Source organism: Triturus cristatus, chromosome 1_2 (genome assembly GCF_964204655.1).
Source record: "Triturus cristatus chromosome 1_2, aTriCri1.1, whole genome shotgun sequence".
Taxonomy (NCBI): domain Eukaryota; kingdom Metazoa; phylum Chordata; class Amphibia; order Caudata; family Salamandridae; genus Triturus; species Triturus cristatus.
The window spans coordinates 138,272,300-138,295,598 of NC_140580.1; the positions used below are offsets into that span (position 1 = coordinate 138,272,300).

Sequence of the window (23,299 nt, forward strand, 5' to 3'; positions counted from 1 at the left end):
CCTTCCACCATCTCTACACCACACTGTCTTTCCTCGACACTTAAGCACGTCGCATTGTCTGTATGCCACATGAACTTTGTATTATCCACGCATGCCACCTAATTTCCCTGTATCAGTGAAACTATTACAAAACTGAAAATAAAATTTGGTGTATTGCAATGTAAATGGAGAAAGTCAAATGTTATGATAGGGCATACAAATCAGGAAGCAAAACTGAACGGAGATAGCACTACGACCGACAATGCGGAATACCCCCTGAAAAGTATTACAGAGGACCCTGGTGGAGTTCTGCAACCAAGACACCACAATCACAAGCCTTCAGTGACTCAATTTCGAATGAACGTATCTCTAAAATGAGGACATTAAAATACTCTTTCGATAGAGAAACAACAACGGGCCATGTGCTTATTGATGGGCTTCTCCTGAGCTTTAGGCAGCCTACACTCTTCTCTAATGTTGGTGGTTTACATTAAAATTCTGCAGCATCTGTATGTTGTTCCGCTGACTAACTGCATTAAGATTCACCTACTGTCCTGTATGTCTAACGAAGATAATACTCAAATAATATTGAGTCTATATGGGACAGGTAATTTTTAGAAGCTAATTTTGTAAATAAAATAGACGCAGTGAGAGATGCCCCCTTATCCGAGGTACTGATTTTAGGTGCCCTCACTCTTCACCCTGTTGGATGCAATAGTGGTGGACTGTCGCTGTCTCCCCAAATTGAGAAATTGATGTCAGTGCAGAAACACATTCCTTTTAAAAAACTATGAATTTAAAAAAAAAGAAAACTATGCAATAATGTAAAACTCTGCATAATATTGGCCCTGCTTTCATTAACCATATGTTCACCTGGTATGCTTATCCTCTGCTTGCCTCCTTCAAGTTCTGAAGATAAAAAAACACACCAATGGGGAAGCTCATTTGCCTATCTGTCTGCCACCAAGCAGAACTCCCTTTCATAAAGCTAAACCAAACTGATTTAATTTAGGAAACATCTAAAAGCCTGGCTCCTTTAGTAGTTCCCTCAGTGTTACCTTTGTTGCGGGATCTTCAGTTAGCGCCTGGATAGCTTAGGGTAATTGTAAGCTTAACAATTAACAATAAAATAATAAAATAAAGCACTCAATTTAGTTACCTAATAAAAGCAAGCATTCCAATCAGATCTCTACATGACCAAGCCCCATCCAAAACCTCCAAAAGCATCCTTCTAAATACATGTACTGGATCCAAGGCATAGTCTTCCAGATGCTGGATCAGTCCTGTCTGAACTGAAGCTGTTCTTCATCAGAGCATGCTTCAGGCAAAAGCATTGGGGCCTTTCTAGTCCTGCCACCTACAAACCTAGCTCCAGTGGCCCATTTCTGGGAAACTGATAGTGCGTCTTCTCCTGGCTCTCCAACTTTGCAGAGGGGAACAATCTTCTCTCAGATCAAGAGTCCAGGTTCCGCTCAGGCAGGGACACAGATTTAACATTGATATGCATCTGGGACTACCAGAAGAGTGAACAAAAATAGAGTAACGTCTCTAGAACCTTTACCGTTTTCAACAGCCTTTGATACTGACCATCATCAGACACTACTACTGTGACTTGAGAAGCTAGACCTATAAATAAATTACAAACTGACCCTGCACCCAAGAAATGTAGTTCTAATATGTAACTGGCATAGTACAACTTGTTACAATAGAAACAAGACAAAGTAACACAACCATTGGGCTCCCCACAGCACATGTGTCTAACAATAACATGAGTCTTGATTGTAGTTTTTGGTTCGTCCTTTATTGTGAATCAATTATCCTCTCTTTTTTTTTAAATCACCATACAATTGCTTTGCCAACGCGTTTCATCCCTCTTGGGACTTCTTCAGGGCTTTTTAACGTGCTGTGTCTGTTGTTGATGATAAGTATGGCTCCAGGCCAATCTTAGCAGCAACGTAGGTTACCACTGTAAATCTTTTCATTCCATTGGCATCGTCCAGCCAAGATGTCCAAAGTAATCTTACGTACTCACAATATACTGCGGATAAACGGTTGGGTGGTGCGTGTATGGAGAAGGCAACATTGCACTATTGACACTCGAGAGAGAACTGAATCTTTTTGGATATAGGCTGAAACCCATATTCAGAGCACTCACCGGCCATACAGAAACATTTAAAAGCGAACCACGTTCTATTTTATGATTCCTTCATTATTGTGAGTATGTAAGATTACTTTGGACATCTTGGCCGGACGATGCCAATGGAATGAGCATCTCGGGTGCAGGGTCAGTTTGTAGCTTGTTAACGGTGGTTTTTAACCACTAAATTGGGATGCATGCGGGTCACATCCCAGACCTGCTTCACCGAGGCTCAATATTAATATAACAAGCAGATTTGTTAGTGAAGTCTGGTGCTAGTCCGTTTAAAAGCTCTGACCCTGATCGTTGGCCAATATACCTATAAATAAATGACCACCTCCTACCTCAGTGACAGACAAAGCTTTATATCAAAACCAATATGTACCTCAGCTACTCACATCCTGCACTGCGGCATCCCACAAGCGTCACTCATTTCATTAGTCTTGTTGAACCTCTACCTCACCTGATCAGATCAATCAACCTCACTTCTTACAGCTATGCAGATGACATGTAGATTATAAAACTGGAAATCCCTAAAAGTGTCAATAGTCAGATGCTCTGTCTTTAAGGCACTTTAAACTTCCATAGAGCCATTCAAGGGGAAGGGCACACAGTAGCTACAAGCGACATTCCAAGGATACAGAAAAGGACACTGCTGTTGAAACTAGCACCTCAACTCATCGCATCTACTAATAAAAAAAGACCACTGGTGGAGCTACATTCTCAGTACATATGGAAAAACATTCAACATCCTTGCCAGCCAAGATATGAAATATACAAGTCCCCCTGAATTGTAGGAATGAAGTAAAAACCTCTTTCTTCCAAAGATGAAAACCACAATAAATGGGTCCCCCGACCTCAAAACCTATTACCAGAACAGAAGAGAACACTTCAGGCAAGCATTCCGAAAGTCCAAGAAACACCACTATTAGATTGCACGAGGGGTGGCTGCAAACCGTATAGGGTACATGAGAAGTGATCACGTAGCACTGTAGTCAACACAATTTGATTCTATCCCTGCTGGGTGTAATGATTGGAGGCTGGATGCAAATTATACCCTCTCAGTGGTGCCAAAATGTCACAGGAGCCATAACCATTGCACTGCCGGCTGTAGGCTGAATGACAATGATACGGATTCAACATGCTGATAAATCACTTGTAGTCCAACTAAGTATTACTAATAACAGCAATTGGACACTGTCTGGAAACCACCACCAATTCACCAGAACCAAACTACTCAATACCAAAGAGGACATGCGCCTAATGCGTGAAGAGATCTCCCATAAGTGGCTGCCATCTTTGAAGACTTTAGGATATTCCTTCCAACCAGACGCTCCCTCCGTCGCTGTCATCACTGACTCATAGGAAAGGAATATAATGCAAACCAACCAGACAGATCTCTTTTTTCTTTGTTGTCTTTTCTTTCTCTTTACTAGACATACACGATTAAGAGTGCGAAGACTTTATTGCTGTGCTCAGCAGAGGAGTTTGAATGAAAATTGGTTGTAATCACCATATTCTACACATTGGACTTCTAGATTGTAGCAGTTAGCTATTTATAACCACAGTCCTGTGACTCACTTATCCTTTCTCTCATCACACTGCGAAGAGCTGTGACCTAAGACACGATAAGAGCATCATTCTAGTCACACACACAACAAACATGCCACCCACATAGGCTCACAGAAAGCACAGCATCCTTCCAGCCAAGCATATCCCCTATGGTGTAGTCTGCTATTCATCCGACAACGCACTATGGCATCCTGCAGAAGGGCATGAGGCGCCTTACAAATGCAGCTTTGATACAATGCTCTACAACACTGTCTATCCATGTGCCTCTAAGTCCTTGCACCATTTATTTATATGCCTCCAGCTACATCTTATCTGTCCTTACGTGCAAGGTTTTCTCACTCTCCATTGGCCACACAGTGGTAGGGATCCCTGTAAGACAGAAAGCAAAACTAAGAGGGACCCTAGGATTTGGTCAGATTAGACCATCCACTGGCTGATGTTGTCAAGGAAATGGAGCTTCTGGCGGGCGTGAGCTACCAAACACGCCCCCAGTCAGATGTGAGCATCCTGATATTTTACTCTAAATTGTCTTTGTGTACTTTGTGCTGCATAATTACGGTGTTGTGTGATAGTTTTTATAATAAAAATAAAAGTTGATGGAGAGGTGGCCGCACGTTAATAATGCACTGTGCGCTCACCTCACATCCGAGGAAATCCTGGCCCACATCATGCTGTGGACACTGCCATTTTAACCCTCTATGCCTTGATAGGCTGGGGATACGTGGGGGGCGAGATAGGAAACGGCGTCGACACCCTGGACGAGCTTGGAAGGGGCGAGGGACAGTGGCGACTGACGAAGCCACCTCGCTGTGAAGGCTGCAGTCGTGCCAGGGTCGCTGACGCAGCAACTTTTGTCTCCACACCACTTTGGCTGAGTACGCGACCGAAGTGAATGCTGGTGGGTAGCCCCCATCACCAGCCGCGGTCGGTAGTAGGAGTAACTGCAGGGCGGTGACGTGGGAAGGGGGAGGGGCAGGGTGGGGGGTAGTAAACTATGGAATACGGAGGTTTACAGGCAAGTTAACATATAAATTAATAAAATGAATTTCGTTGCGTGCACTGCATCGCATTTGGGGATGCAGTGCACGCAACGAAATTCGTTTTATTAATGTATATGTTAACTTACCTGTAAACCTACGTAATCCATAGTTTACTACCCCCACCCAGCCCCTCCCCCTCCCCACGTCACCGCCCTGCAGTTACTCCTACTACCGACCGCGGCTGCCCATCACCCTCCCTGATAACTGGGCACCAAATCAATCCCCCATGGGGGACGGTGCTCGGAATTGGGCCAACGTGCCGTGTGGAGGCTTCCTGCCACTCTGCGGCCTGCTGGTGGACTGCGCACCTCGGACCTGGGTCATTTCGGACCTCCTGCACCCCAAATTCTGGAAATACAGACAAGGTGGTGGCTGGCCCTCGGGGACAATTGGGGACATTTGGTGGTGTGTAGCGCTCACACCCTGGCATTAGGGGCAGCGGCCCGCCCTCTCCCTCTTTCCGGGGGAGACCTAGGATCCTCCCACACTCACATCTGTTCCGTCCATTTACCCCTGAATTCCCCCCTTCTCTAAAATCCGAGAACACAGGGGGCTCCCCCAGGGTAAGTGCAAGTTAACTGCTATTGAGGGAAGGCTCTTATCACAACACAGACCTGGGCCCTCCTATCAGCCTTCAGTGACTCAGTTCCCACCTGTACCCCTCGCTGCTTAACAGTGGTTGATCCAACTTAAATACCTCCACAGAGTGTACAACACATGCCATTGTCTGTGGCATATGGGGGTGATTGCCTCCCCGACCTGCCTCCGCTGCTAAATGGAGGACAGACCATTTCTACATACGGTGTGGGGTTGCTCTATGCTGGACTGGTTTTGGGGTGGGGGTGACGTCTTGCCTGGGCAGAGTCTTGTCCTGGTCGATCCCACTGGACCTGAAACTCATTCTTCTCCAAGTCACGGATAGTCTGGGGGGCAATAGATATAAGCTATTGCTACTTGTTTGACCCAAGCAAAATGGGACATGGGTTGCACACCCCCTCCCCCTTTCGATATCACTGTATGGATCTAGAGGTAGCAGAATATAAGGCAAGGGGATGTCTGCAAAAACACCCCAAAAATTGGCAGGAGTAGGGAAAGTACAGAGGTATCTTGCTGGAGCCTGTCCGATCCTTGGGACAATTGGTAGATGATGAGATTCAGATGTTTATAGGAGGGGAGGGAGATGGGAGGGTGCGGAATTCAAGCTTGAATTAATATCAGCTTCTATATCACCTTATTACAACGTGGGTGGGGTAGGGTTAAATGCGCAGGCTATTGCTATTGTTTATGTTTGTTTTGACATTACCTTTCTTTATTTGTCGACCCATTGGGCTATGTATATCTTATAAAACTCAATAAAAACGTGTTTAAAAAATGATGTAAAAATTATACTGTGCAGCAAAATAAAAAAACTCTCATTAAGAAGAAACACATCCTCAACTACATAAAATGTGTGTATTGGTCTTTTTGAAGAACTATGTGATTAAATGTCATGCTTCATATATAGTTCTTCACACAGAGCTTAAGTATGTTTTAAAGCACTCTCAATGTCTGAATTAGAATTGAGTTACAAGGGAAGGAGGGCAGTTTACCCAAGACGACACAGTGTGGTTTCATGAGGTAGCCAAGATTAGAAGCCGAGTTTCCAGGTTGTACAGTCAAGAACTTCACCATCAAACCACACCTCCTCTGTGCCAAGTAAAAAGTGGTACTTTTTCATCTCCCCAGGCAGTGTAATTTTGCAATGCGCGTTTACGAGTCAGGCTCTGCTGTTTTGCTATTGTCAGCCCTGCCATCCTTGATACTAATGTATAGTAATTTTCGGGAGATGGGAAGTTCTGCACTCCCTGCCGTCCTCCCACAATCCACAGCTGTACTTTAGAGCAGGGCTTTAGTGCTAAATTGTCTGCTCTTGCAATTATGGAAGTTCCTGCCACCAAAGTTGTTCTGTACACTGCTTCTCTGTCCCTCAGTAAGCGAATATAGGGGCATTTAACATCGGCTTCAATTGGAATTCCATAGAGCATATTATCAAGCCCATTATCGCCGTTTTAGCTGCAGTTTTCTGCCGCTAAAGCGGCGATAATTTTATCGCCTGGCTTGATGATATGCCCCATAGACCCGAATATAATTTCCATTGAATTTAAAGAGTGCTTGTGCACCTTCTCTTTCCCCCTTTAATACATACGCTATGCCTACTGATGTATGGAATGAATTCCACACAGTAGGGGGAGAGTAGAAGAACCCATGATTATGTATGGGACTAGGCCTGTCGACACTACAGGTGGGACCTAGCCCCCAATACCCATATTTAGAGTTTTGAGGGAACTATACCTTCTCCAGTTACTGGAGGAAACTATAAACATGGAGTAAAATCCACCAGCGGAATTACCTGCACAGTAGGGATATTATTGAGGAGGAAAGTACTTCATATTTAGAAATTCGTCCAAAAAATGCAGGATTTAAAGTTTGGATTTTCAATTCCCTCCAAATTCTAAAGATGGCTCTCGGTGCCTTCACCTAGGATTTCGTCAGTCCAGGTACTGCCGTCAATAACTGCCCTCTCAGATATGACAGATTCCCTCAGAGTACCTCATTCCTCTTTTGGACAGCAGAGAGACTACACTTTAGGAGGGATAAGGTACGTTCATAGGTTCTAGATCCGGGTGTCCAACCATACAACGTATACAGACCAAGGATTAAGCACTATTTAAAAAATGCATACAAATGTACATATCTAAATACATACATATATACACAAGCAGGGAAAATTCTCCATACCAGTCTTACGGACTTTGCATGTAAATCGGTTACACCGAAATGGAACCAGGAGTAAACATAGTTCCTCATGTTGTTCCTCAAACTGGGTTCCTCAGACTACCTTGTTCCCGCCGTTTCCCTAAACTGGAGTACCTCCAGGGTCTAGGGGAATGAAGGTCATTAAGCTGTGTGAACAGAGCAGGGCTTGTTGGAATAGAGAGGCGGTAACCATCCTGTTATGGTATCTACAACCGGCTTGGGATGCTGAGACATCGAAACTAAGCAACACTAGGGCTGGGAATTAAGTAGCCGACCATCCGGTTCATCTGGTGTCCAGGCGCATCCACAGGGTTGGTGGCTATACATAGTAGCTCAGTGTGAATATCCCCCTTATTGTCCTTCTGGATTCTAGCACACTGAGTTGCTCCCAAAAATGACAAATGCAGCGCCATATTCATGATTGTTGTTTTAAGAGAAAGACTGAATCTAGGGTTTGTTTCTATCACAAAACTGAAGCAAGAATTCACACTTGAAATCAATGCACGAAGTCATTCACTTAAAACAACAACCATGGATATGGCGCTGTATTTGTAATTTTTGTTTTGACCCAGTTTAGTTTGGAACCAAACTTGTTTTTTGCTGAAATCGTTAGGATATATAGCAGATGATGGATTAACGAGAGGAAGTTCCAAATTATGCAGTATTTCACTCCATTGCATTTCCAAGCCCGATGTTATAATACCGCCTGGGCCCTAAATCAAGTAACCGAGCACTCCCTTTCATTGGCTCCTCAGTTTAATAAATCTTCCTTCAGCCCACTTACTCAGGTCACAAGCTCTCCAGATGCTCTTAGGAAAAGCAACAAAGTGAGAGAGCACTTGAAGCTCACTGTGGCTGTATGAAGACAGGGACTGGGATTCATTTGTCCATGGGTGAGAGAATGAACCCTGGACTCCCTCAACAGGACAAAAACACGGGCTTAGCAAGGATGGACTTAATTACATGTTGATTGGAGAAGAGGCCTGCAAATAAAAGCTGTCTGCCGGTGTCCCCGCTTGTTTAACACTTATGACCCTATGAAAAACCAATACAGATATATGCTCCCACAGTCCTGTCGCTCCATTGGGTCATTCATAATCTTAAATGTTGATCGATTTTGCACTCACCACATAGATCCTCTTTATGAGTATCACAGAATTTGGTACTAGTATCTGGGGGTGGAGGGATGAGACAAAATCCCTGATTCCAGATAGTTCCCCTGCACTAAATTCCAACTATTATGGCTTTTGTCCCTGAAATGCAGAATAAACACAAGGACCAAAGATACTTAGGGGCAGATTTACAAGCCCCTTGCGCCACTTTTGCGTCACTTTTCCCATGTTACAAATGACGCAAAAGTGGCGTAAGGGCCTTGTAAATAAGCACCTTAGTATGTGTTCTTCACCTATTCCGGGGAGAAAACTGCTGGCGTGATCTGCCTGCTCTGATCAGGCGAAACATGTTAACAGAATGATGGGCGAGGGGTTTTTCGGGTGGAGGGCACTGGGGTGCCGGGTAGGCTTGTGCCTGTCTGATTGAAACATTGCTTGTGCCCCTTGGACTGCTGCAGGGATTGGGCGAGGGCCGAGCAAAACTGCCACCTGCGATCCCAGACCTCTGGAGCATCGCAAAGGCTCCAGTGTCTCCTGGTTCAGATTAGAGTTTGTGGACCTGATAATTCTGGGCTGGAGGAACATGGAATTGAGAAGTATGGATCTATCACCCCGAGTAAAGTTCCACAAGTCACACTGAGGTCCCTAGTCTTTTCCTGAAGAACTCCACTGTGTTAATAGAGAACCTTCTCCAATATGTCTTATGTCCTTACTGTTTGTTCAAGAAGTACATAGTCTTTAGATTAAGGTCACATCCTGTACTTCACCAATAACCACAAAGTTCATAAATGCCTACATCGCAGATCCTCTCCCTCTCTTCCAGACTACTAATTTTGAAATCCTTTACTTTTTCTTATTAGAATGTCTGGTCCAGGTCTTCTTTCCTTTGCATGCTGCTTTTTATCTGCTGGAGATTTGCACAGGTCAGCAGGCCCATCCTGAGTTCCCAAGTTTGGAGGAAGCCCCAGGACAGGGTTTGGCGTCACCATCAGAATTCGCCCTTCCACTTCCTTACTGCACCCAGGTTGTGCTTAGATGGACTGTGCATGTTTGGGGGTTTTCTGGCGCAGGCCTAAGCCAGTGCCTTTATTTGGAATCTGTCCCCTGCTCAGTGCAGGTTCCTTCCACGAATTATATATTTCCGACTGTAACTGGGGCTGGAATATATCTGTCAAAGGCTGGCCCTTTCACCTCTAGTTTGATGGCATAAAATCTGGACACGGAAGGAATTAGAGTTTAACCAGGCCATTAAAAGAGACTGCCTTTCCTTGGACAAAGGCCATAATATTCCATGGTTACATTATATTAAAGCCTCACTAGAGAAATTGGTTTGTCCCTCCCAATATCGGGCACCAGAAAGGATTAACCAAAAAGACATGTTTTGGATTAAAAAGCAATTTATGACAAGAGCCAAAACCGATAGAGAAGATAGTAAACTCCAAAAATCCATGGATAGGACGCACATAGTTTTAAAATCGGATTTACCTATTGAACGCTACCTGAGAATGGTTACATCACCCCATGACCGCTTCCTTTAACTCAGTTTAGATTAAACTTCTTACACTGGCTCTTAGCTCAGGGTCACCATATTGTGGAAGCACAAGAACCATGTTCATGGGTCAACTTTTCAGTCAAAGACACAATGCACTTTTAATTTTTGTCTCACTTTAGCACCCTTCAACATCGTTATATTTTGCCCTTGCTTAGAGGGAAGGGATTTTGGCAAGCAAAACCCGCCCTAATCTACCTTCAAATGTTGCAGCTCCCTTTAGTCTGTTTTAATGTTGCTCGTTTTTTTGTGAGGTGCCCTTAGACGCAGGAAAACTTGAGTTGTTGAATCCATTTGAGGATTAAAAAATGTTTTAAACTGTATTTCAACTATTGAGGATATGTATTTATATAAGATATCTATTTTTATTCTATTCACTGTGTGTTATGAATGCGAGGTGCTTGTATGGTTTTTATTAACCAAATAAAGAATCTTTGACACTTAACCTGGAATCCCAAAGCTTGGATTAACGGTGAGGGGGTGCCTTTGTTGTGCGTGAGGCTGATTCTCTATGGAAATCATAACATCCTTAGTGAATTCCCTACTGTTCAAAGCTGGTCGCTTACATGGATCTCCCTTACATGTTGGAACCATTTCAACAAAGTGTACTAATATCTGTATGCAACTCTTTTTTTTTCCATTGCCATTACACATTTCCCATCTAAAATATTTTTACAACCTGGTCTGACTCCAGCTGCCTCTGACACCTTTCCTTCCTCATCCTTGATCAGGTTTTGACCCAACCCTACCTCGTAATGTTGTCATTTCTCAAAAATCATAGGGGTAGAGAGTGACATCACATAACTTATGACCCTTGAGGACTCTGCGAGAAGTGACCTCACACAGCCTTGGATACCAGAGATGCGCCACTGTATGTTTCTTGTTTAAACAATCTTGAATGAAAAATATGGAAGCTGCAACCTGTTCATAAGCGAATTGTCACAGCTACAGCTACTATCGCTCCCTAAAGCCAGCGTGTAAAAAACTTAAAACGGGGGTTGTAAATGAGGTTTCCAGGAGTTGCAAGCTGCACCCTATATTGCTGCCCCTAAATGACGCCAACAACGCTCTCGTCCAATACAGAGCACTGTACTGCATGTGGCATTCGTTACCTTGTGACCAAGTGTATGAGATGGGAAGCTGATTCTCTGCCTTAAATTAGTGGGCACGTGAAGCCCATAGAAGGGATAGATGAATATGACTAGGAGGATGGTGCAAGACTGGTACCCAACATTGCTGATTTTTGGTCCAGCTCTTTACTGTTGCCTGCATATGTGGTTCTTTAGCTAGGAGTATAGAGCGACTTATATTTGAGTGTCTTCTATAACCCTCAACTTCTACTTTATGAACAAATTTCAGGATATATATAACATACGTGAGTCCTCATCAACATGCTTATAGGGCTCCAAGAAGAGCACGGCAAGTGTATGTACTCTATGTGTTAACATATTGGTACTTGTGCTACGTGAACGTGCTTGGGCGTCAACAGAGTGCGGTACATGGATACCAGCCCAGGGAATTATACATTTATTAACAGGAGATCGGCAGCACATGAGTTCTAATGTGATGGGATAAAGCTCCTTGAAGGGGTGTGGCTTTCAGTTTCTTCTTGAAATGCAGGGAGGTCCTGCTGCGGATCAGAAAATGGCAGCAGTTTTATCTCTTGCGCCTTAGACCATGAGACTCTCAAGTGACGCCCCTGAAGCAAAATTCAGGGAGGTTCAACAATATAAATGTACAATGGAGTGTTATTTTGCATGCAGTTTCATTCTAGCTTTTCTGCAGTTCTTTATTTTTACTCTCATGTTAATCGAGTCTCCCATAGATTATGTCACCGACACCAATGCATGGCCCTGGGCCTCTTTGAAAACATTAATAAAATTACTGTTGTTGTAAAACATTGATGTCTTCTGAGATCTGAAAGCTTTAGCTCCAAAAACCTTCAAAACCATTAATTCGGGTTATTCCTCATTGGAAGATGCTCTTCTGCCTTGCACGCAGTCCTGGTGCATTCCCCAGCTGCTTCATTCACCGCAGTGCTCATGTCTAATCCCTATCCTCTACCTCATTGATGGGGCACTTCCCTCCTATGCAGCTGGGTTAGATACCTTGGGCACACATGCTCATCTTATATAGGGCCCTGCTTTCAATGATCATCCGTCACTCACATCCATTTTCAAGGGCCCAGTGTCTGCAGACTTCCAAGAGTTGGATGTTTCCATCCCCTGTCCCCATGGGGATGTGCAGTCTGCAGTTCATCTGTGGTTTGTCCACATGGTGTCTCAGGTCACTTGTCGAACTCTGTTGCTTTCCCATTATCTAGCAATCCGCATCTGATGATGATATCACTGAATAGCCCAGTTCTTCACATGTGCGCGTCATGTAATTGTTGGACGCACCCAACTTCTATGAGTCTGTCACCGGTTCGCTTTCTCTGACCACCACACCCCTAAACTGCACATGAAACAAGTGATGACGAGCTAAACCTTCTCAACTCAAAGGTATTACTCAAAGTGATGACATATCAGACGATCTCAGTCACCAGAGATCGACCCACAGTAGACACTCGAATCCCAGACATGTCAAGACACACGTGCACCAGGTACTATTGACAACCCAGGCACACAACATGGCATTGACATTTCTCTGGTTACACGCATGTCCACCAGGTTGGACATGGACAACTGCAGAAGTAGAGTACCATCAGAATGAGGCGAAAGTGGCACTAAAATGTATAATTCTGCTGCTCCTCCCTGTCTGCGGGCTGTTCTATGTAATTTACTGAGGAGCTTGGCAAAGGAGGAACTTGTGCAAGAAAGAGTTGCATAGCAACCAAACAAGGGTGGACTTAAACTGTCTTCTTCTTTCTTTGTCTTTTTTCTAGGCGGGTGACAAACATTACCATCCCAGCTGTGCACGATGCAGCAGGTGCAACCAGATGTTCACGGAAGGAGAAGAGATGTACCTGCAAGGTAAGCCCTTTCTTAGCTCCTCAGGTGAACGGTTGCACTTCCACTAAGGTCTGGTGGCCAGGACATCTGGTGCACTGCTATGGTGACCTATGTTCATGTGAACTTGGAGGATAAAACTGTGAAATAGTGGCATTTTTCTAGATTTGCTGTATGCTGATGACGCTGTGTGTAATTGAATGACTGCGTTACTTTGCGGAGGTGCCTTTTTTGAACATTTTCAATTCAAAGAGTGTGACTAGTTAATTAAATCATATTACTGAGAATTCAGGATCACTTCAATGTGAAAAGAAGTTTCAACTTGCACTAAAAAATAACTACTTTGTTGAAGAAAACAGAGTTGATTCTGCTTTTCCACCATCTAAAGTAAAATACATTGTGTTCAAAGTAGGCCTCTAACTTGTATAAGTTATTATTGTTCACATTCATATTTTGGGGTTCTGGAAGTTTTTACTCAAATTTTGGACATGGGAGTTTAATTTCTCTCGTCTATAGGAAAACGTACACTATGGTCTAAAGCCAAAGCCTTCAGTTCTGTGTTATTTGAGCAATACTATGGTAATGCACTGTCACACCTGAGCCTGGAATGTTTGGGAAACCTGAGGTACAGCTCTGCTCTCTAACAATGAATGTCTGTAAGATCTTTGGTAGATGGCTCTATGGTGTGGTGCCTGACCTAGTAAATTCTGTGTCTCCTTGGCTAGATCTGCTGTTGAAATTCAGAGCCTGGGGGTTTGTCTACCTGTGGGAATGTTTTGTTGGGGGAGACATGAGCCTTTAAAGCTATATGATACATGAGCTTAATTTGCCACTCGTTTGATGATTAGCAACAGCTTCTTAAAGTTTGGCCTAAACCATACCATATATTTGACAGCAAATGACTTTAAAATCCTATGTTTACACTTGTACAAATGACCATTCTATTGAATACTTTTTGAGTGTTTCTGTGACGAGAATTTATCTCCCTCCTAAATCCTCCTACATTAAAACAGTCTCTAAACACTGAAAAGTTTAGATCAATATTAGTGTTCTGGTGGGCTTACAAGTGCACAGGGTTCCAAGATCCTCCTGTCCCTGGTTCTACTATCCCAGGATACAAATGCACCAGTGTGTTTTCCGAAGTTTGTGCCCAAGTTCTGACATGATGCCTATACCCCTGGTCCTGTGTGTGGTCCTGTGTGAGGTGAGAGATGCTCATCCAGTCCAGCAGCTTTCCAGAATGGAAAGCTAAAGTATCCATCTGGATGAGCTACTCGCTCCTGACAATTGCCAACCGGAGTTCTCTAAACTTTTAATCCTAACCTCTTTTAAACTTTCTAATTTTGGGGTATGTGCAGGCCCATTGAATGATTTAAAGACAGGCATGAAAAGGAGGCAAACACCATTTGGTCTTCCCCCAAGGCACTTTCCTTCTCCACATCAAGCCCCCCCCCCCCCATTTCAGAAGGTTTAGGCTGGGGTTCATCACTAAGGGAACATGTGAAGCCTGGTATGCAATGATCCAGGAACCAGCAATAAGATCCTTTCAGAAACACAAGCAGAGGAAGAATAAAATGTGAACGAGAGAATACAGGCCTTATGGGCCTCCGAGAGCCACTGGTCTGATGAATTTAACATGGACTGCTCTGCTCAAGCCATACCAGCCCTTCAGGGGTACCTGCACGTTGAGCAGCTTTGCCAAAACTTATAGGTCTGGATTGAATGTACAAGCACATTCAGACACAGGCGTGCACAAATGCTGCCTCGCACGTTACTGACAGACATTGGCTTTTCCAATGCTGGGAAAAAGGTAGCAATAAAAGATTACTTTCTATATGGAAGGCATATAGGAGGTCAAGTATTAAATGTGACAAAACAGTGGGATGATTGAGTGAACGTTTCAGATGTAATATAGTCCTCCATGTTTCCAATCGAAGCAATGCATTGGTGGCGGAATGATACACCAAACTACCAACGGCACGAGGCGAGAGAGAAATACTGCTATGGGCAGAACCAAAACCCACCATGTGTACTTTGTAAATAAAATTGGTAAAAATAGGTTGTGCGTGCAGTTGCACTGTCCAACTGCCACTTCCTTGTAGAACCACGGGCCTCCCAGTTGTACCGGACGGCGCTCACTCATTCTGCCCATCCGAGGTGCCTCTACGTTAGCAACAGGAAGAAGCGTGCCATTAGAAAGCCGACATGTCTCTCATATTCAGTCCTCAGGGTGTTCCTCAAGCAGGGGCACACGAAGATCCCCCTCAGGATGGTGGCGATGTCTGGCACTCCCTTGCCTCCCTTGTCATGAGTCTTGAACATCACTGCCCTCTTCGAGCTCCAGATGAAGTAGAAGATCATTCTCGTGATGGCCTTGGCTGTTCGGGTCTGCCACAGGCCACACTTGAGCGACGTACTGGAGTATTGGCAGGGTCTCATTCCGCAGGACCAAAGACTTCCTTTCGATCGCCAGTTTCCGAAGGCTCCAGAGTCCCAGCTTCTGCCTCGTCTTCGTCAGTTCAACTGCCTCTGTATCCAGATGGGTACTGGAGTTGTTAAAGCTGATAGAGCCCAGCAATATAACATCCCTATGGAACTGTAATCCATCACCACACATAAGGTGACCAAATGGTTATATGTCACTAGAATACTGCATTTCCAATCCAGGGATTTCCTATTACAAACCACTGTAATATGAAACCAGTGGGTCTTTTGAAAGTGAGGTACACTACCAGAATCCATTGATTAATTTATGAAGTAGTCGATACAAAAACTACGGTGTCTCAGTCACTTGCAGTCATTTGACCACCCGGTAGTTCCCCTAACTACCCCCAGGAGGATTATGTATTGTTTCCTGCTTATTCTTTACATTCTAGTGCCCCGTATAGTTACAGCGACCATTTCCAATATCACCTTAGTGTCACTATTATGTTAAAAGCTCTTGTACATCACACTTCAACCATTGGTTACCCTTCTATTATTGAGGGTGCAATCGTGTACTGGTGTAAGGGGTGTAGGTTGAATTCTCAAATTAGCCCATGCCCAGATATTAAATGTTCTCCATGCAGGCTGCATGGAGAAAGAGCAGAGTGCGCACAACTGGTTTGGGCGGCCCCAGAGGGCTGACCAAACAGTCATTGCGCCCTCGGGAGTGGGCACACACTCGTCCCCTGCCCTGGCTGCTCGTAGAGCAGCCCCGCCCACAACCAAACATAAAATGGTAATAACGGAAAGTTATTACCATTTTATGTTTCTGCTTATCACACTGGAGAAAGCAGTGGGCCGAGGCTCCTCCGCCCTAGTGGAGGAGCCGCCCCTGTCCAGACTGCAGTGATACTTATTTGTGGACATTTTGTCTTTAGACGAGCATTGGGCTATGAGTGAACTATTGGCTTTGTCAATGTCTTTTAGCCATGATGTACAGCAGTGTGGCTGCTCTGCAGTATGTCTGAAAGTCAGAAAACAAACATTATGACGAGGCCGGCCTAGCTGCCTACATAGCACTTTTTTTCTGTCAGAATGGGAGGGAGCATGCAACAACGCTGTAGGAAGAAGGCCATAAGCAACAAAGTGGGAAAGGGCTGGTGTAGAATGGTCAAGTAGCAAGGGGGGGGGGATGGGGCAAGAAACAACAACACAGGCAGTGGGGCAGAAAGGACTGGGCAAGCCACAACAAAACTGAAGGGGTGAGTTTCACATAGCAAGCAACAACAATGCAGGATGGGGCTGAGAGGGAGATGGCCTGCAAGACATGCACTATTATGGAGTGCTGCAACTAAAAAAAAAGTAGCTCCATAATACATGAGCAGAGAAAGGATGCTGGGCAAGGAAGCAGCATCTCGGACATGGCCCATGGGCGTGACAGACCCATGAATAGGAAGTGAAGCTGGCATGAGCTGTCTAAAGAGAAGCATGGAAATGAGGGTGACGATGAAGCTAACCAATGGGCAAGCTCGAAGCCCCCAGTGCAAACAACAGCAAGTGTGTTACCTTGTGCGAGTCCTAAAAATAGTATAAAGGTTAACACCCATGTTACCTCAGTGCTTATGTATTGGTAGAAATTACACCGGAGGTCAGAGGCTGCTCTACTTCATGTGAAGGGTGTGAATATCACTAGACACAATTCAATTTGGAGCTGAATTGCAATGTATGTATAGCAATAAATGTTCACCCATTCATTAGCTCTCAATTCATTACCAGCTTTTTTATGCCATTTATCTAATTTCTGTAATATCACTATTATTATGCTCAGTTAGGAGATAATATATCATTGAAATAAATCCCAGAATCTGAAACTGTAAGTGAAAGATCTAAAGTATCTGCTGAAATTGTCTGGATTGATATAACTTCAATATGTCTCCTCTTTTCAAACTATCTAGAGAGCCTAATTCCAATTTGTGTGGAACTGCCCAGTGAGTTGCCCACCAGAAGGCAACACGAGCACCTCCAGACTGGTTTCGGGTGTTAGGCCTAGTCAGTGAGGTACAAATGGATCCTGGGTAACAGCGAGCAAGGGCCTCATGTCTGGACATACCTAGATTATTCTCTCGGCGTATAGACATACCGGCCTGGGGTTTCATGTGTTCTGTTCAAGAGGGGCTTGAACTGCAGTTCTGAATGGACTGTTACCATGAGGAACAGGGTCAGTACTTCTCTGCATAGAACAGGCCTCCGTCTAGAGTGGCACAGTGTGTGAAATAAAATGGGCTGTAATGCTGCCCAGAGTGACTGGTATTGCTTTATACTAATTGTAAGCATTCGTCCCATTGTCTGTGTTGTGTTTGATGTATCGCTTGAGAATGGCAAAGGCTATGTCCAGACATGAGTCCCTTGCACGCTCTGCAACAGGATCCAATCTATACCTTACTGTAGATGCTTAGCAAGACCGAAACCTATCTGTAGTTGCTTGAGCTTCTGGAGGGGATATTTTCAGGCAGTTCTGTTAATGTGTGTTACTCACAAATATTTTGAGCTGCCATTGGAATTTAGCAAGAACCTTACTTTTTCATTTGATGCGACATAATTTGCATAACTTGTTTCTTAAAAAGTCATACTCAGGGCTTTAGGGCGAACAGTGGGCTTGTTGGCTCTCAGGAGTACTACTGTAACCATTCCTGAGCCACACTGAGGGCTAATTGACTTTTTACGTGGCTACTGTTACACCCAACATAAGTGTACTTTGTAAGTGAAACCCTAACAGCATACACAGGAAAACCAGGAACGTTGCTTTCGTACCTAAGGGTTCAGCTATCAATAGTGCAGCAGGAGTGGCACTGGGCCATGAGTCGGAGAGGTCGACTAGACCCCAGTGATATGTGTTTTTTACTACCAGACCCAGGACAAAGACCTATTTATTTTGTTTGCAGAAAGGCCCATTGCACCCTTATTAAGTCACCGCCCCTACCAGCATGTTCAAAGAAGATGAGTACTGCCTTCAGCAAAGGTATGAATTACCTCTTCCAGTAAAAGAAAAGCAAGCATTGGCAAAGCCAATAGGTCTTGCCCGCAAGACAGCTTTTGGCTTTGTCAATGTGTTTTCGTAATGTTGTACAGAATCACAGCTGCTGTGCAGCATGGCTGAAAGTAAAAAAAAAAAAAGAACCCCTGCTATGATGTGGCCAGTGCTGGCCGCGCCATAGTGCAGGACAGGAGGCAACACGAATGGAAGAGAAACACAGACAACAGTGGCTGTGGGGGAACACAACGCTATGACGTTGCCAGAATTGGCTACATCATAGCAATTTATTTAGTTTGCTGCAGGGAAGTAGGCAACACATACGAGTCAGGGGGCAACACATACAACAGGGGTGGAAAGGACGTTAATAGGAAGAGGGCGGACAATGGACGGTGGGAGGAGCTGGGTCAAGGGACATAATGGAAGGAGTGGAGGCAAGGAACAAAACGGAGCGTGGAAGGAGGGAGGGTGGGTAGAGGCAAGCAATAACACAGACAACAAGGAAGAGAGAGAGCATAAGTGGGGGCAAGTAAAACAGACGAGGTAGATAGGGAGAAACACGTAGAGATAAGTATATGAGGGAGCCAGCTAAAAACAACATACTCTGGTAGAGTGCTTAAACACATAGGAAAAAGTAGCACCTAAAAAATGATCAGTGGAAGGAAACAAGTAATATGTCTATGCTTCAGGGGAGGGACAAACACACTATGAGGAAGGAAGCTTCCAATAGCTGACCAATAAGAAGCAAACAAATATGAGTGAGAGTGAAGCCAAGAAATGGTAAGCAATGGGCGGCCTCTAAGCACACTGACAGAAACTAAAAGGTCCCGAAGAGACAGTGCATGCTCTACCTAGGCGAAAACTAAAAAGAAGCAAAGGCACAATTACACTGAAGTGATGTCTGATTCTCTGCTCTCTCCTAATTTGTGAGAATTAATTGTTCCTGTGAGTGAAGGCAGGTCAGACAAAACCTCAATCCCATCTTCACTAGCAACCAGCAAATCCCATATACTTGAAACTGCAAACACTGCATCTTTGACATATTGAATAACCACATTTGGTATAACAATTTATGTGGCATGAAGATGAGGATTCAGAATCCAACATCTTTGATTCTTCACTAAGTTTGGCGCCTTCCTTGAAGGAAATTTGGAGGCTCAGTAGCAGAACTGATACACAGACCATTACTGGTAATAAAGTCTTCATCAAATGTCCAAGCAGACTCACTCGCATTCCTGAAGATAAAGTACTCCTAAATCTTGTCTCCAATGTGACACTTCACCAAGTCCCACAATCGCTCTGTCATCAATGGCAGTTACTCCTGAATAAGGTATCTGCCCACATTTACAAGCCACAAAGAAGCACAAATGTAGGTAGGCAAATAACATTTTGATGCCCAACTGCAATCGCAACCCGCGTAATGTTTAACCTCCAAGGGCGTGATCTATTCACCCAGTGGGAGTTAAACATTATTTGGCTATAGTGAGTGAAGGAACCGGGTTCCAAGTTCTAGATTTACTCTGGAACTCCTGGCCGATGTTTCTTTTTGTCTGCATGAAATTGTGGAGGGGAGGAAAATCATTAGCTAATTACGCATTACAGTTCCAATGAAGCATGACTCCGAAGAATCAAAGACTCCGATCTAAAGGTTAGTATTTTTTATTACAAAGCCAAGAACAGTTGGACATACAAACACCTCAAGACAAGGGTGTAAAAATACATTGGAACTACTACAAATTCAAACCTACGGGTGAAGTTAAGAAAGTGCAGCATGCACAGAATAACCAGTTCCAAAATCAGGACACAGAAAATGACTGCTCCAATATCGAGAGTCCCCTTCATTGGAGGTTCCTAGGTAAAAAGCATTAGTCTGTCCCTACACCACCACTAACGTGACATCCCTACTTAGTGTTTCCCTAAGGCAAGTTCTATAAAGGTGTCAGCACCTGAAGGCTTTCTAAGAAGACCATTCACATTGAATGGGTCAAGTAGCATAAAGCTATGGAGCTCGTTCTAAGATTCTCTCTTTCTCATAGCAAGGCAGAAGTCCTCAGACTCTGTCCCTAGTTCCAGTAGATGAACCTGTAACAAAACCATCCCATAATGCCCCGTAACATCACCCCATCCAAGCAAGCCACCTAAGGAGGTAACTTTCCATGCGGCAGCGATATTCCCAGGCCTTGGCTCGATAACCTTGGTTCCCAGGATCTCTCCAGTGAGAAAGAACACGGCCCACATTATCAACATCGCCACTCAATGTTTCTTCTCCTCCCTACGCCTAACTCCTAAAACAAAGAAAAGCATAGATATGATTTTTACCAGCAACCCTAACACGAGAGCAACCAGGGAAATACAATTTAGGCCTACAGAATTCAGCCAACATAAGAAATGACACATTTTTCATAAAGCACACGTATACTTGAACATTATTACTGAGCGCGTTCAGTTAACACATTACCTAAAAACATTAACTTTGAAAATATTATTTAACTGCACATGTGAGCCTTACACGTTAATGTTTTCATCCAACCACATGAAATTCCACGTTGACTTCTTCACGTTTACACTGAAATATACCTAGCACTTCACTTTTTTATTACATTACATGATCTAATGACCCAATTTTAACACAAAAAAGGATTATATGCGGGTGCAAACTAGTCATGATTATAATGCACCCCTACAAATTTCAGAACAAGATCTGCGCTCTATCATGACAAAGCATCAATTAGGCCAGCTGCAGCCAGTAACTTGCCTGGAAAACATTCTGTTTTTAATTTCCATTACAATAGTACCTAACGTTCATGGCAACTGCCCATTTCGGCTTTCAAACACAAACCCAAGAACAAAGTGGCACAATTACCCTACCTGTAAAGACCTCACCATGGTTTCTTCTTATGACCTATATTGTGCCTTCAATGGATTAAATTAGCCAATGGGCGAGTAGCCTGAGAGAGAGAGGAATTACGTTAGGCATTCAATGATATATGTGCCTGAAAGTGCTTGGGATGGCTAGGGAATGTTAGGGGTATTTGGGGACACGTGGGTTGCATCATTAAAGGTTGTGTATACTTAGAGCATACATTCAAAGTAGGAATAACCCGAGGTTCATCTGGAGAATGTGTAGTAGAGAGGGCGTGCATGTGGGGTATTAAACTGTCGATCTCGATAAGCACAGGAGTGATTTGCATCTCTGGATAGTGTAAGTGCCTGGTTTGTGTCGGAATGATGCAATGAGTCTGGCTTTATGTCTGGACTCGAGAGCCAAGATGGCGCACCGTGGCATAAATCATGACAGAACTGCTGAAGCTTAGAGACAGGAGAATGACGTGCACACCCATCTGCTCTTTATCAGAGTACATGATTTCACTTCCCCTAAGTAATACAGGATCCTTTTGCAGGTTCCACGGTCTGGCATCCTGACTGCAAGCTGACCACCAAGGCCGAAGAAAAGTTACGGGTAAGAAAAATGACTGTGGTGGGGAAGCTACCTTAATTCCAAAGCACACACTGCACACCAAGTTACTTTTTGCAGCTTAACGTGCAGGATGAGATACATGTGTGATTAGGCACAACGATCTAATTTAGCATGTTGTTACATTTAAATTCTTAACAGTATCTGATGGTACAAGCAGTCTTTTACATATAAGGGCACCCAATCAAGGGTATGTTTCCAGACATTCATAAATAAACAGCATGAGCGTGGGGCATTAAATGAACGTGTTTCTACTTTCATATATTACTAGCTACATGCACGCACATTAATTGTGTGATTTACCCTTACTGCGAAATGTGTATAACTTGTTGACTTGAATATCCATGAAGCAACTCAATATGCGCAAAAAATATAAAATCATAGAGTGTGAGATAATTACCTCATTGAATAAAATTGAAGATGATTTGGATATGGAACATGACGAATACTAAGGTACAAGGAGGGTAGCTTATGAAGCAAATTTTAGAGTGAGGAGCAACTATGTATTCAATCCAGAGAGCTGTTAAAATAGTGTACACATTGCTTGAAAATGCTAATACATTAAATACGGACACCAATGACTAGGAAATTCGATCACTACATATTTTCTGGATAATATGATTCTCCAATACCACTAAATGATGTCAAAAATTCCAGAAAGTATATCCACCCATATAATAATATATACAGCAATTTATTATTAGATGAAGATTATCAAGTCAAACCATCTTCTTCTAAGAGCAATCAAACCAACATAAGCAGAGCTCGATTTGTTTCATAAGGGTCTGCACAGATGGAAAACCCTGTGCCCAAACACCAAGGCATGGAATAGAAATAAGATGGCGTCACTTCACTCATTATGAGCCATTCATGTAGATGAAAGACATTCACCTCCAGGAGATATATTCTTTCATAGATGGACTATCAGCCAAACACAATAAGCTGGCGTCAGGTCGAGTGCATGATCTTCTCAAGCTATATATAACATAGCTCATCTTTGCATGATAAAACTGCAGAACTCCATCCCCTCTATGTATATCAACCGCTTACTACCTACTCTCAACACCCGTAATATCATGGCAGATACACACACCTGTAAAGCACTCTAAGAAATTATATCCAAGAAATTATAAATAAATAAATAAATGAGATAACAGGGGTAGAGAGGTACAGGATCAGACCCAAAGTAATCTTAATGGACTGAAAAGAATAGTCCAGAATGATCTTGCTAAAAAC

The 23,299-nt window shown here is 43.7% G+C and overlaps 1 protein-coding gene across 8 annotated transcripts in view; it reads left to right on the top strand.

Moving 5' to 3' along the window:
* The window catches only part of ABLIM1 (actin binding LIM protein 1), a 698,379-nt gene that overhangs the window by 511,372 nt on the left and 163,708 nt on the right, over nucleotides 1–23,299 (top strand). For all 8 annotated transcript variants that reach the window (XM_085603287.1, XM_085603283.1, XM_085603288.1 and 5 more), the window contains exons 7-8: nucleotides 13,070–13,157; nucleotides 21,990–22,048. In XM_085603287.1, coding sequence (XP_085459413.1) covers nucleotides 13,070–13,157; nucleotides 21,990–22,048 — 147 coding nt within the window. The remainder of the gene's footprint in view (nucleotides 1–13,069; nucleotides 13,158–21,989; nucleotides 22,049–23,299) is intronic.